We start from the raw sequence: 14,123 nt of genomic DNA, 5'->3' as shown, positions 1-14,123 counted from the left end.
GAAAAACGGTTACACCAGGACAAGAACATGGCCCAGGCAGCAGCATTCAGTACTGTAAAGATACCCGCTGCATGGCAGGCTTGGAGCAAGAGCCACTCATCCTGAAAAAGGAGTTGTAGGACCTTGCATCCAGTTCTTGTGGAAGGCTGCCCTCAGACCAGCAATCCCACGAGCCTCCAAGGGCTTAAAACCCCTCCGGTATAATCACACCTTGGCAACTGTGAACTTTATCAGCTCTTGTTACTGTGCTGGCTCAAAAGCACCCTCCTATAGAAATCATTGGAAGCTGCCAGCAGGTGGTTTTAGACCTGGTCGGCTCTGCTACTATGCTGACTCAAGAGCATCCTCCTATAGAATTCCTTAGAAATAGCCTGCCCCTAGACAAGAGGTATTGCACACTGCACTCTTCACAGCACACAACCCACCTCCTAGCGTCGGTGACCTAATGGGGGTGGACCCCTTGCTGCACACTGCCCACCTCCTAGCCTAGGTGACTTAATGGGGGTGGACCCCTTGTTTATTGCGCACGTGATTGTCTTAACCCTATCACTGTCCTGAAAATGACCTCAATCACTACCCTTCCCCCTGTCTTGTACCCAATAAATACAGACGCTTCTGGACGTTTGGGGCCTCGCCTGTCTCTGCTTGTAAGTGGTGTGCCCCCCCCCCCGAGCCCAGCTATTTTTTCCAGTCCTTCTTTATCTCCTCTCTTTACTTCTCGGATCCAGCGCCCCAGCACAGCGATAGGGAACACCCCACGACCCTGCGGGGCTCTGGCCCTACACACAGTTCACTGCACCCTCAATCAAACTCTGTGTGAACATGCTGGGATTACAGGCGTGAGCCACTGTGCCCCACCGAGATGCTGTGTTTGTTTTGTTTTTGAGAATCTCCCTCTGTCACCCAGGTTGGAATGCAATGGTGAGATCACAGTTCACTGCACACTCAATCAAACTCCTGGGATCCTCTTGCCTCAGCTTCCCAAGTAGCTGGCACTACAGGTACAAACCACCGCGCCCAACCTATTTATTATTATCACTATTATTATTGAGACAGAGTCCCGCGGCCACCCGGGCGGGAGTGCAGTGGTAAGATCTCGGCTTCCTGCAAACTCTGCCTACGGGTTCAAGCGATTCTTCCGCCCCAGGCTCCCAAGTAGCTGGGATTACAGGTGCGCAACACCACGCATCTGTAATTTTTATTTTTTATAGAGACATGGCCTCTCTATTTCCCCAGACTGGTCTCAAGCTCCTGTGCTCAAGCGATCCTCTCCTCTTGGTCTTCCAAAGCACTGGGATTACAGACGTGAGCCACCCAGTCAGGCTCTTTTGGGGATCCTTGCAGCTTTTCTGTAGGTGCAAAGTCACGTCAAATCAGAAGTTGGACAAAGGAAATACTCCCTTGATCCTCTGAGCATTCCACAAGGTAAAAGCCTTTTTCCATTGGTCCAGCCCTCGCCCATTGATTCCGCCCTCTTTCCTTGGCTCCGCCCACCGCCCAGCCCCGCCCGTTGGTCCGGCCCCCTTCCATTGGCTCAGTACCTGCCCATTGGTTCAGCCCTCGTTAGTTGGGATTCAGCACTCGCCCACTGGTTCAGGCCTTGCCCATTGGTTTGGCCCTCGACCATTGGCTTACTCCTCGCTGATTGATTCGGTCTCCGCCCGTTGGTCACTCCCCTGCCCACAGGCCCCGCCCTCCCCGCTGTCCCTCCGGGCCCCCCGCGGGCAGGGTACACTCGCCATTCTCCAGCTGCGCTGTGCGGTAGGGATGGGTTGGCTTCCAGCGCGGAGAGCTGCGGGGCCTTGGGCGCTGTTTTCCTGTGAAACACGACAGCGGCGGCCAGAGCGGCCTCAGCACTGCGACCGGGGCTCAATGGCGGCTCTCCTGTCCCCATGGGGTTGCCTCTGTCAGCCCGCCCCTTTCTTCCCGCTGGAGCCCCGCTCTGGCTGCGCGTCCTCAGCTGGCTCGGGGAGGGCTCCGCTCCTCCCTGGGCAACCCCGCGTCCCCGCCTCACGGCCTGCCCACCTTTTCTCGCTCTAAAGCAGCCGCTGGAGGAGCCCCCAGCTCCGGTGGGTCCAGGTCGAGGTCCCCTGGGCTCCCGTATGTCCCACACCCACCCGCGTCCTCTCTGGGCGCCCTTCCTTCCATGAGTCCGTCCACATGCCCTGCGCTTCGCCTTAAATCTGCACCACCCAACCCCGGAAACTTCCGCGCGCTTCTAGTCCTCGCATCCCCGACCTCCAGGTGTCCTCCGCGTCCTGTCCCCGCTGCACCCCACCGCTCCTTCTCTCCCTGCCCTCCGCATGGAACCCTCGGGGACCAAAGTGGTCCAATAACCCTTCCCTGGCGTCGAGTTTATGTTAAGGAGTGGGGTGGGGAGGCCTAGAAGCAGTGAACGCGGTTAACAACTGGGACGCCATGTGTCCGAGGCGGGAGAAGGGGCTGCGGCTTGCGCCCTGGGCAGCAGTGCGAACCCCACTGCAATTCCCCACGGCTGCCACCTGCAGGGTCAACACACTGGCCCTCACCACCCGGCCCAGTCGCCCACCTCCCTCCCCTGCAGAAAGCAACTTGGAACCGGTGTCCGGGCCTTAAGGAGCCCAGGTGGGCGGAGCGAGACGGGGGCTGCGGGACGGAACCGCACTCCAGGTTGCGCGCCCTGCTTGCGTCCTGGGGAGACTGCTGGGCGGCCGCTGGGTCCGCGAGCGCCCTCTCCCGGCCGCCAGGAACATCGTCTCCAGTTTCCGGCCCTGAACCCGGATGAGGCCCTGCCGAGGGCTTGGTGCTGTCCAGGGAAAATGAGACCTCGGGGTGAAAAGCGAAGTCTGCACGCAAGGGCCAAGCGGAGGATGCGTTATTACCGTTTTCTTCTTAACGGTAAAAGTGGGTGTGGACAAATGCTGAAGAGTTGGCATTCGCAGGCCGTGGGTTGAACGTAACTTGTGTCCTTCCAGGCGGCAATCTCACTGCTAGAACTATGTCCCAGGAACATACAAGGCTATTTCAGCATTGCTTACGACCTGGAAGCAACGGGGATGTGTCTGGCCATTGGCGCTGGTGTTTTCACTCATCCGTGCAGTGGGCATCAAGCAGCAGAAATGATGCTGTGAGGGCAGACATTTGTAATACGCTATGAAAACACATGTGTGGCCCGGGCGCGGTGGCTCACGCCTGTAATCCCAGCACTCTGGGAGGCCGAGGTGGGCAGATCACTTGAGGTCAGGAGTTCTAGGCCAGCCTGGTCAACATGGCGAAACCCGTCTCCACTAAAAATACAAAAATTAGCCAGGCATGGTGGCGGGCACCTATAATCCCAGCTACTCAGAAGGCTGAGGCAGGAGAGTCACTTGAACCCTGGAGGCAGAGGTTGCAGTGAGCCAAGATCATATCACTGCACTCCAGCCTGGGCAACAAGAGTGAAACTCCGTCAGCTGGGCGCGGTGGCTCACGCCTATGATCCCAGCACTTTGGGAGGCCGAGGCAGGTGGATCACGAGGTCAAGAGATCGAGACCATCCTGGTCAACGTGGTGAAACCCCGTCTATACTAAAAATACAAAAAATTAGCTGGGCACGGTGGCGCGTGCCTGTAATCCCAGCTACTCAGGAGGCTGAGGCAGGAGAATTGCCTGAACCCAGGAGGCGGAGGTTGCAGTGAGCCGAGATCACGCCATTGCACTCCAGTCTGGGTAACAACAGCGAAACTCCGTCTCAAAAAAAAAAAAAGAGTGAAACTCTGGAGGCAGGAGAATCACGTGAAACCAGGAGGTGGTAGTTGGGTGGCTGCAGAGTCCAGATTGCACCACTGCACTCCAGCCTGGGTCACAAGAGTAAAATTCCATCTCAAAACAAAACCGTAAGGTTTCCTTGAGCTCAGAGGTAGTTTTCAAAGAATGAGGATCGTATGGGAAGCCTCTTGGAGGCTCGCTGACCTGTCAGCTCATGTAGGGTAGCTGTGTTTGCTTCATCTCCCCTCCAGCAGGGGTGGCACCCAGGGGTCTGGGGCAGGGACTCAGGTTCCCTCACCGCCACCTCCTCTGGAAAGAACACCACATGCACTTTTGTCAGGTTCCTCCCTGAACCCACCCATGAGTTGCAGGCCCACCTCTCCCTCAGCAGAGTCTTGGAACTACCATTCTTAGCAAGGCTGAGCTCCCTTCGTGCAGGAGAACCATCAGTCTGAGAGGCTTTACGGAGAAAGCAAGACTTGGGTCAGTAACTAAGGGGCGCTATGGGAAGGCCTGGTAAAGATGGGTGGGGAGATCCAGAGGTGGTGGCATCTGAGCTGAGCCTCAAAGGACCCAGAACCCTGGAATGTTTACAACATGCCCATGATGGGGTCTAGCAAACAGCTTCTTTTATTCTTGTTTGAAATTATTTTTCTGCTTACAAAAGTAACTTATACTTGATCTAAAAAAGAAAAAGAAAGAAATTACACAATGCTGAAAGCAAAAATTCACCAGCTGGGCCCCAGAAGCCCTGTGTACAGAGAAGAGCCTGTGGCCCGGTAGCTGACCTGGGAGAATGCACCTGTTGTCAAGGTTACGAGGATGTGCCTGGCACCACGGGGCAGAGGACAGAGTTCTCTCCGGCAGCCTCGGGAGGTCCCACTGCTAATCCACTGTCTTCTGTTCCGCCTGCGCCTGCAAGAGAAGCAGGTGGATCAGACTGGTGTCGAAGGAGAAGGGAGAGCTGAGCTTCACTGTGAGGAGTCTATTGGGCCTTGCTGTCACCCCAGCCAGCAGATATTCCAGGGCCAGAAGCCTCTGCCTAACTGAGAAGTGACTGCCACTCAGGGACACTGCGTCCAAGGCCACCAGTCCAGGGCCACAAAAGAAAGAGAAATCACAAAATGCTGAAAGCAAAAATTCACCAGCTGGGTCCTAGAAGCCCTGTGGACAGAGAAGAGCCTGTGGCCCGGCTGCTAAAATCATTTCCAGGAAACTTGAGGCCAAGTTTGGGCTGAGCACTTGGAAGCTGCAGCCATTGCCTCTGCCGGACCTGGGGTAGGGATGGCGGGGTTGGCAGGGAGGAGGTGGTAGATGCCCGAGGGTGCCTGTCTGCAGAAGCCTTACTCTGACTTTCATCTGGAGAAGATGGCCATGCTCCAATTCTCACAAAAGCACCATGGCCCCCGGCCTGGATGGATCCCAGCAGTGAGCGGCAGTCTCAGAGGGGCGGAGAGGACTGTGAGATGGCCTTATTTCACAGAACTCGGGGAACAGACCCTGAGCCAGACTCCAACCCCCTCTGCCCTCTGCAGGGACCTTCTGGTGGCCTCAGGGTGGTGACTTCACTCCTCTGAGCTCTGCTTCCCACAGGCCGAGAGGACTGCACCCTCTGCCTCAGTTTGGCAGGAGAAGCCAGGGGGACATGCAGAGGCTCTCAGAGCAGGACTGGGTGGTAGGGGCTTCACAGTGAGAGCCAGGCACTCTCACCAGCTCTGGGAGGACAGGGTCCCTCTGAGTCCCTGAGCACTGCTTGTACCAGGCCTGAGATTCCAGCAGGGGGATGAAGGCCGAGGGGTCCACTAGGTTCCCTAAGAGCTCCAGGCTTGTGGCTGAGGACACTACTCTCTCAGGCATTCTAGGGTCTCAGCCCCAGGGAAGCTTTGGGGCTGTGACCCTCTTTGACCTCAGGCCACTCACCCCTCAATTTCCATCAGTGAGGCAGGGTCCCTGCACTGCCAGCAAACTGAAGGCACCCTAAGAGCCCCTTTTCTTATAATGGGCTGCTAGGCTGAGTACCCTTGCTGACCCCAGGGGCCACGTGTTCAGAGGTCACAATCCAAAGAGGCTGTTTTTCCTCTCAGGGCATGGCAGAGCCCACTGCCAGTCGGGAAGAAACCCCAGCTCATCTTCCCACCCAATGTGCAGCCCCTTGCCCCATCTCTCTGGAACTTCCAACTCAAAAGGTGTACCCAGCCCATTTCCTCTGCTACCCAGGGTCCTGACCCCACCGCTCCCTGCTCTAGTAGAGCCCAGAGGCAGACCTCTGGTCCTGAGGACCTGCTGTGGGACCAGGAAGAGGCCTGTTCTCCTGCAGGGGACAGCAGGACAGGACCTGGGCCACCCCAGGGAGAGCTGGGTGCAGGGAAAGGGGCAGCCCTGTTCTCACCCTGTCTGCTACCATGCCCTACCTGGCTGTATCCCCTAAGTCTAGCTGAGAGAAAGGCCTAGTACATACCAGGGGCAGAGCCAAGGGCCCCAGGGAGTGGGAGTTGGGGGTAAAGACATTCAGTCCATCCATCCCATCACTCCCACAGTAAAGCAGAGGGAATGATCCTGCCCCAGCACCTCCAGCCAGCCCCCAGCAGCTAAGGCTATACCCCCAGCCCTACTCCCCCACAGGACCGAGCTGTATCTCCCTGGAGACATAGCTTGCGGGGGGTGACTGCTTGGGCAGAGGAGGCAGGTAGGGTAGCGGCAGTCCCGGGGAGCCAGGCTGAGGTTACAGCCTTGGTCTGCTGGGGATCTCATCCTGCGTGCCTTAAGTCTCCAGAGCCCAGCCTGCACAGAGCTGCTGTTTGGTGGATGTTACTAAGTGACTGAATGAACAGCGAGCGAGACAAAAGGAGCTTTCCAGAACATATGGAAAGGTGACCCATCAAACCCCTGGCCTTGGAGATGCTCATCAAGCAGCTGTGAGCCAAGACCTTGAAGCTGACAGCAGCCACCTGTGGGCTCTCTGGCACCCTAAGATGCTCCCTTGTGAAGAAGCCAGTGGGCAGCACATTCTAGAGTGGGGAACAGATGCAGAGACAAGGCTGCTCAGAGGCAGGGTTGGAGGTCGGAGGATGCCCAGGCCTGTGTCCTAACCCTGTGCTACTGCTCCTCACACAAGGTCAAAGCCAGGGAACAAGGAACTCACAGGACAGGGAGAAGGGCCTGATGGAGCCAGCGCAGCTATGCAGGCCACCCTGGGAGTTGCTGAGCTGTCCTGGCAAGGGTGTTGTGGAGCCTCACCTGGGTCCTGCCTGCTGCGTTTCTGCTCAGGCTCCTGTGGGGGTGCCTCAATGGCCCTCTGGGCCTCAGGGTGGGTCTGGAGGAGGGCCTTGGCAAGAGTGGCGGGGCCAGGCACCCCCAGGGACATGACACAGTGCACGCCCTTGCGTTTGGCCCCCTCCACCTTGGCGCTGTCTTTGGAGGCCGTGAGCAGGACCAGTTTGGAGAACTTTCTGGGCTTCCTCGGGGCTGCTGCTGCAGGGACGACTTCTGTGCCTGGCTTGGGAGATGGCTCCTGGCCAGCCTTCACGCTCTCGCCCTCCTGCTCGGTGGACTCGGGCAGGGGCATCCCGGGACCCAGGGCCTGTCCTTCAAGCTGCACTCAGCCCCCAGCAGGTGGATTTCTCCTACTCCCAGGTAAGGAACCTGGAGTCCAGTGGCTCTGTCCTGAGGAAGGAAGCAAAATCCCATCAGTGGAGGAAGCCTTTGGGCCAGGGCTCTAGATACAGAGCTGGGAAGGAGGTGGGGCAGGTGAGGCTGCCTCACTGCTCACTAGGACCAAGGCTGGCGTGGGGCCTAATGGAAATAGGGACCCTGGCTGGTCCTTCTGCTCTGCCAGTTCCTCTCCTGGCAGCCCTGGGTATGTCACCCCCATCCAACCCCATTTCCCCATCTGGAAAATGTGCATAATAAACACCCCTCACAAGGGGCCATCAGAGTGAGTAATGACTAAGAGCTGAGCCACTACCCATGGGCCTTCCCACGTGCTAAGCATGGACAAAATGTTTCTACCCTGTGGACTGTTTCCAGTCCCTCCTCCCACCCGTTATGACAGCAGGCCATTCTTATGGACCCAGTCACAGTTGAGGACATTGAGGTATGTCAGGGTGATCCACACATCCATGGAGCAGCAGAGCTGGGGTGGACCCAGAGCCCATGACCACACAGCATCTGGTGTACTTCCTCCATGTTAATAGACACTAGTGTCCGTGAGCACCAAGCATCAGAGCTAATCACTTTGGGGACATGAGTTCAGTTTGTGTCATCACAGGGAGCATGGGCCAAGCACCTGCCACAGCACTGCAGCTGGTCCTGGAAGGTGGGACAACCAGATCCAGCTGCCCCCATCTGCAGGCCCACAGGCTCACCAACCCGCTGGTTTTCACACCAACCTTGAGTCTGAGCTGGTGCTGATGCTACCCTGGCTGTGTAGGGACAGTGAAGTGGAGGTGTCGTGGATCCCACGGTCACTGAGGGCTCCTTGGCTTTTGGCCTGGAGAAGCAGAAAGGATGGGTTATAACCCTGTCGGGTCAAGTACCAGGCTCTGGCTGGCCTGGAGACTCGCTCCTGAGGTGTTGCAGCACCAATGTAGGTTAGCCTTTCTGTCCTGTGGGGGATGACTGGGTCGTAGGTGGATGACGGGGTCTTTCTCAGCCTACAGCATTAGCCTAGACACAAGAGTGCAGCCTGGGCAGCCATCTGGACCCCTGTCCAGGATCCAAGCAGGACAAGGCCCAGAGACACCCACTTTTCCCACAGGGCCCATCCCCAACCAGGGCTTGAGGTTCTTACGGCTTCCTTGGACCCCTCCGAATTTGTCTGGCCTGAGGGGTCCATGCCCAGTACCCTGGCATTTTCTTTCTTTTTTTTTTTTTTTGGAGACAGAGTTTTGATTTTGTTGCCCAGGCTAGAGTGCAAGAGTGCAATGGCATGATCTCAGCTCACCACAACCTCCACCTCCCAGATTCAAGCCATTCTCCTGCCTCAACCTCCCAAGTAGCTGGGATTATAGGTGCCTGAAACCATGCCCAGCTAATTTGGTATTTTTAGTAGAGATGGGTTTCACCATGTTGGTAGGCTGGTCTCGAACTCCTGACCTCATGATCTGCCCACCTCGGCCTCCCAAAGTGCTGGGAGTACAGGCGAGAGCCACCGTGCCTGGCCCTCCATGGCATTTTCTAAGACCCTGTTGTCCATGAGCGGGGCCTGAAGATGCAGGGCTGGGATGGGGGTTGGGGGCCTTGTCCTGCGGGCTCCCCTCTGCAGTCCCCTGACCACTAAATAAAAGGAGTTTGAAGCCCCACCCCAGGGCTACCTTCTCAAGGGAGTGGGTACTCGAAGAAATGTGCCAGGCAGTGAGTCACATGACCGCAGAATACCGCAGGGATCGGGGTCACGTTATCCGCCCACCTCCGGACTAGCTAACCCCTGTTCTTCCTGTGCGGCCCTTCCAGCTCTGCTCATCTGCCTCACGGGGCGATGTGTGTACGCCGAGGACCTGGAGAGACCTGGGAACTTGTGGAGGCAAAGACCCCGCCGGCCACTCTGAGGTGGAAAAGGGTTACTGGAGGCCCAACCAAATAGCGCCCCACTTCACGTGCTGATTGGCTCTGGTGCACGTCCCTCGGGCTGCCGCTCTCCCCTGGGCTCCCATGCTCCGCAGCATGAATGGGCGGTCCGGCATGAATAAATACCAGGTTCCCTGACCCCGAGTCCGAGTCCACCCTGGGTCCTCTAGCGCCTCCCACTGTGTCGATTCTGCCACCGCAGTGCCCCCAGACTCCAAAAATGATGCAGCCTCTTGCATACTCAGCGTGCAAATTCCTGCAAGATAGAGCGATCCCTCCCAACGAGGCTGGCAGGGACCCAGACTCACCAGCCTCCTCCAGGCCGGCAGCACTTCGCCGAAAACTCCACACTGACGCGGACCCCCAGACTGCGTGCCTGCTTATATTATGTTAGTGCAAAAGCAATTGTGGTTTTGCCGCTGCAATGACAAAACCGCAATTAATTTTGTACCAACCTAATATGTGGCACCTGATGCACCTGCTTGCCATTCCATAGTCCTGGCTCTGCTGCCTGGCCAACTCTGAGCTGTAGGAAAGGGCCCCAAAGTGACATCAGCTCCATCTCAAATTTAAACCCCAGAGTAAAGGAACAAGACGGTCTTAACTACTGTCCAATGAGAAACGTCAGGAAAATAAAAAAATCTTAATCTGTAACAAGAATCCTGGGATCCTGAAATATGTAAATTGGGCTCTTTCATATTGTGAAATATATGTTTGGTCTTTGGCCCTCCCAGTATATAATTCCTAAAATTCCTGGAATCTCCGAAGTGACGTCTTTTTGTATGCTCAGGCACTGACTGACGGCGAGCAGCCCCCGAGGGGTCACCAGAAACACCAAGGGAGGGTTAAAGGGTTGGGACTTTCAGCCCCACCTCCATCCTCCAGGAAGGGGAGAAGGGCTGAAGGTTAAATTGATCACCAGTGGCCTATGGTTTAATCAATCATGCCTATGTAATGAAGCCTCCATAAAAACCCAGATGGAGAGGGTTCCAAGAGCTTCCAGGAACACATGGAGTCCCTGGAGGGGTGGGTGGGGGTTGGGAGTCGGGTGGAAATGGAAACTAAGTCCCTCCCGCACGTGCTGCTGCATTTATATTTTTTTTTTTTTTTTGAGACAGAGTTTCGCTCTTGTTACCCAGGCTGGAGTGCAATGGGGCGATCCCGGCTCACCACAACCTCTGCCTCCCGGGTTCAGGCAATTCTCCTGCCTCAGCCTCTTGAGTAGCTGGGATTACAGGCACGCGCCACCATGCCCAGCTAATTTTTGTATTTTTAGTAGAGATGGGGTTTCACCATGTTGACCAGGATGGTCTCTATCTCTTGACCTCGTGATCCACCCACCTCGGCCTCCCAAAGTGCTGGGATTACAGGCGTGAGCCGCCGCGCCAGGCCTGCATTTATATTTTCATCTGCATCCTTTATAACCAAATGGTACATGTAAATAAGTTTTTGTTTTTGTTTTTTTGAGACAGAGTCTTGCTCTGTCTCCCAGGCTGAAGTGTAGTGGTGTGATCTCGGCTCATTGCAACCTCCACCTCCTGGGTACAAGCAATTCCCCTGCCTCAGCCTCCCAAGTAGCTGGGATTACAGGTACACACCACCATGCCCAGCTAATTTTTGTATTTTTAGTAGAGATGGGGATTCATCAAGTTGGTCAGGCTGGTCTTGAACTCCTAACCTCAAGGATCCACCTGCTTCAGCCTCCCAAAGTGTTGGGATTACAGGCGTGAACCACCACACCTGGCATTGTTTGAGTTCTTTGAGCCACTCTAGCAAATAATGTAATCCAAGGAACAGGTCATAAGAATCTGAGATAAGTCAGCGGCCAACTCCTGGCTCAGCGAGGATTCTGCTAGTGCCCTCAGTTCCCCTCTACTCTCCCTTCTGCTACCGGAATGAGCCCCGCAGCTGGCAGGCTGAGGAGGAGCAAAGAAAGCAGACAGGGCCTCTCTAATGTTGCCCAGGCTGGTCTGAACTTCTGGCCTCAAGAGATCCTCCTGCCTTAGCCTCCCGAAGTGCTCGGATTACAGGCGTGAGCCAGTGTGCCCGGCCCAGGAAACTGATACTGTAAGTGTTTTGGATGCTTCATCTTCTTTCAAGAGCATGAATAATCTTTCATTTAGTGAGCTATGTTGCCTCTTCTGCTGTCCTCCTTGTCCAGGGAAAATTGCTTCAAAATTAGCGTTTTTGCCACCTGATCCAACTTATACACTGTGTGATGAAAGTGGAAGCTGCTGGACGAGCAGACTGGCAGTATTCTTCTAGAGAAAAAGATGCTATTGTTTCAGGACTAGAACCAGTAAAGGCAACAGAATTGCCTGTATGTTTGCACGCTGCTCACCCAATGCAAAATACACTTTACTCTTCTCACATGAAAATGCTGTTGATCTTGGTCAAACGAGCAGCTTTTACGTAGGTCTAGGATCACGGATTAATTGTAATATATTCTCATATGATTATTCTAGACATGGTGCAAATTCTGGGAAAAACCACAGAGAAGAACCTCTATGCAGACACGGAAGCTGCGTGGCTTGCTCTTAGGACCAGTACAGGGACAGTACCATCTGAGGATCGTGCAGCTCGATAGAAGAGTGCTGCTGTTATTCTTCATTCTCCTCTGACCTCAGGAATGCGCGCTGCCTTTCCTGATACCAAGAAGACCTATTGTTTTGATGCATTCCCAAACACTGACAAAATCTCTAAGATAACCTCTCCAGCATTCAGTATTAATAATTCATGGGACTGAAGATGAAGTCACTGACTTTTCACATGGCCTGGCATTGTCTGAACGTTGCCAAAGACCTGTGGAGCCTCTCTGGGTTGAAGGAGCAGGTCACAGTGATGTGGAACTTCACGGACAGTATCTTGAAAGGCTGACACAGTTTGTGTCACAGGAACTGGTAAATCTGTAACATACTCTGTAAATTTGCTGCTGGGCTTTCCTTTCCTGCTGAACTGCACTCTTTGGTAAATAACATAAAACCTGAAGGTTTTGTTTGCAAATCATGTCAGTTGCCTTCATAAATGTACAGGTAATGATTTGTTAACAGACTTAATGAAGGTTTTAATTACCAGAACTAAAAACTGGAAATAACAGTATCATGCAGTCAGGCTGTGTAATTTATATTTTTTCTGTGAATTATTTTTTAACATCAAGATGAGTACTCTATGAATTTTAATTAATTCTATAAGATCGAATGCTGTAAAAGTATTGCCAAATGCTTCTGCATACTAGAAACAAATTTATAAATATTTTAAAAGTATCTCAATGTACTAAGTCTTATCCTGGTATACAACTGTAACATTCTTTTGAAAAAACCTGTGTATCTGAAGCAATGTAAGTACTCATAATAGAATGAACTGTAAAAGAGATTAAAATCATGCAAGTTCACTAGAATTAACCTAAACCCTGTTGTACAGGGATAGAGGTTTCAAGTTATTTTACTGTACAACACATTGAATTCTCGGTATACTCTAATTACATACATTTATCCTTTAAAAATGATGTCAATCTGAATTTTTATGCCATCTGTTAATTTACCGATGAGTTACCTGTAAATGAGAAGCCACGATAGCACTGCATTGTAATGAGCTTTGACCTCTAAGTTTGGTACTGTGAGGCAACTAACTTAAAATCTTCATGCTGGTCATTTAAAAGGCATTTAGAGATTTCAAGAATGATTTTGTATGCAATGTTTTAAATTCTGACTGAGCTCATAGAATTGCAGTAGTCTTCATTGTATGAAATCCTGAAAGTCCGTCCATTAGTTGTTCTTAAAGAACACAAACAGACTGGCTATCTGATCCCTTTTATTTTTTTTTAGGCGGAGTCTTGCTCTGTCACCCAGGTTGGAGTGCAGGGGCTCACTGCAGCCTCCATCTCCTGGGTTCAAGCAATTCTCCTACTTCAGCCTCCTGAGTAGCTGAGGTTACAAATGCCCACCACCAGGCCTGGACCATTTTTGTATTTTTTGTAGGGACGGGGTTTCAACATGTTGTTCAGGCTGGTCTCAAACTTCTGACCTCATGATCTGCCCGCCTTGACCTCCCAAAGTGCTGGAATTACAGGCGTGAGCCACCGTGCTTGGCCCACATTGGCTATTTTTAAAAATAGTACCTATTGTTTTGGATTACTATCTGAGGATTTCATGGATTCACTCCTGTCTATAGGAGATAAGAATAAACTTTTATATTAACCAATATAGTAAAAAAATAAAACTCACACACACAAAAACTAAGTTGCCTTTCCTTGAATGAAGGCTGCCTGAATAAAACAAAGAAAAATACAAATAAAATTAATGGTATGTAGTCTAATGTGTAAATGAGTAGGGAAGTAATACACACTGTGGATATATTTTAAGGCCTTATGTAGTTGTTTGTTTGTTTGTTTGTTTGTTTTTAAGACAGAGTTTCGCTCCTGTTACCCAGGCTGGAGTGCAATGGCGCAATCTCGGCTCACCACAACCTCCGCCTCCTGGGTTTAAGCAATTCTCCTGCCTCAGCCTCCCAAGTAGCTGGGACTACAGGCACGCGCCACCATGCCCAGCTAATTTTTGTATTTTTAGTAGAGACGGGGTTTAACCTTGTTGACCAGGATGGTCTCAATCTTTTGACCTCGTGATCCACCCGCCTCGACCTCCCAAAGTGCTGGGATTATAGGCGTGCCACCGCGCCCGGCTGCCTTATGTATTTTTAATTGTTCTGCTTGTTCTGTGGTTATGTCTAATACTATAGTATATGATTCTCTTCAGAGTATATCAAATATTGTGAATGCTTTGGTTCAGATGTGTCAAATTAACAGTAAAACAAGAAATATACCACCGGGAAAAAAA

General features: G+C 52.9%; 1 protein-coding gene and 1 pseudogene across 13 annotated transcripts in view; one reads left to right on the top strand and one right to left on the bottom strand.

Annotated features, from left to right (window-relative positions):
• FLYWCH2 (FLYWCH family member 2) overlaps window positions 1-14,123 on the bottom strand; it is a 33,678-nt gene that overhangs the window by 5,314 nt on the left and 14,241 nt on the right. For 4 of the 12 annotated variants that reach the window (XM_078344449.1, XM_078344446.1, XM_078344448.1 and 1 more), the window contains 4 exons: window positions 8,115-8,215; window positions 6,964-7,389; window positions 4,515-4,641; window positions 4,334-4,408 (listed from right to left, as the gene is read on the bottom strand). In XM_078344449.1, coding sequence (XP_078200575.1) covers window positions 4,541-4,641; window positions 6,964-7,291 — 429 coding nt within the window. In that variant the 5' untranslated portion in view covers window positions 7,292-7,389; window positions 8,115-8,215 and the 3' untranslated portion in view covers window positions 4,334-4,408; window positions 4,515-4,540. Of the gene's footprint in view, window positions 1-2,401; window positions 3,105-4,333; window positions 4,642-6,963; window positions 7,390-8,114; window positions 8,216-14,123 lie in introns of those variants that run through there. The other 8 variants (XM_054242520.2, XM_035266676.3, XM_035266679.3 and 5 more) reach the window with 4 other exon arrangements.
• Window positions 1,738-13,701, top strand: LOC100398282 (alpha/beta hydrolase domain-containing protein 17B pseudogene; annotated as a pseudogene). Its single transcript, XR_013524530.1, has one exon. The product of XR_013524530.1 is annotated as an alpha/beta hydrolase domain-containing protein 17B pseudogene (transcript).

Source organism: Callithrix jacchus, chromosome 12 (assembly GCF_049354715.1).
Source record: "Callithrix jacchus isolate 240 chromosome 12, calJac240_pri, whole genome shotgun sequence".
Taxonomy (NCBI): domain Eukaryota; kingdom Metazoa; phylum Chordata; class Mammalia; order Primates; family Cebidae; genus Callithrix; species Callithrix jacchus.
Note: the sequence above shows the minus strand (reverse complement) of the source record. Positions and strands in the feature narration are given on the sequence as shown.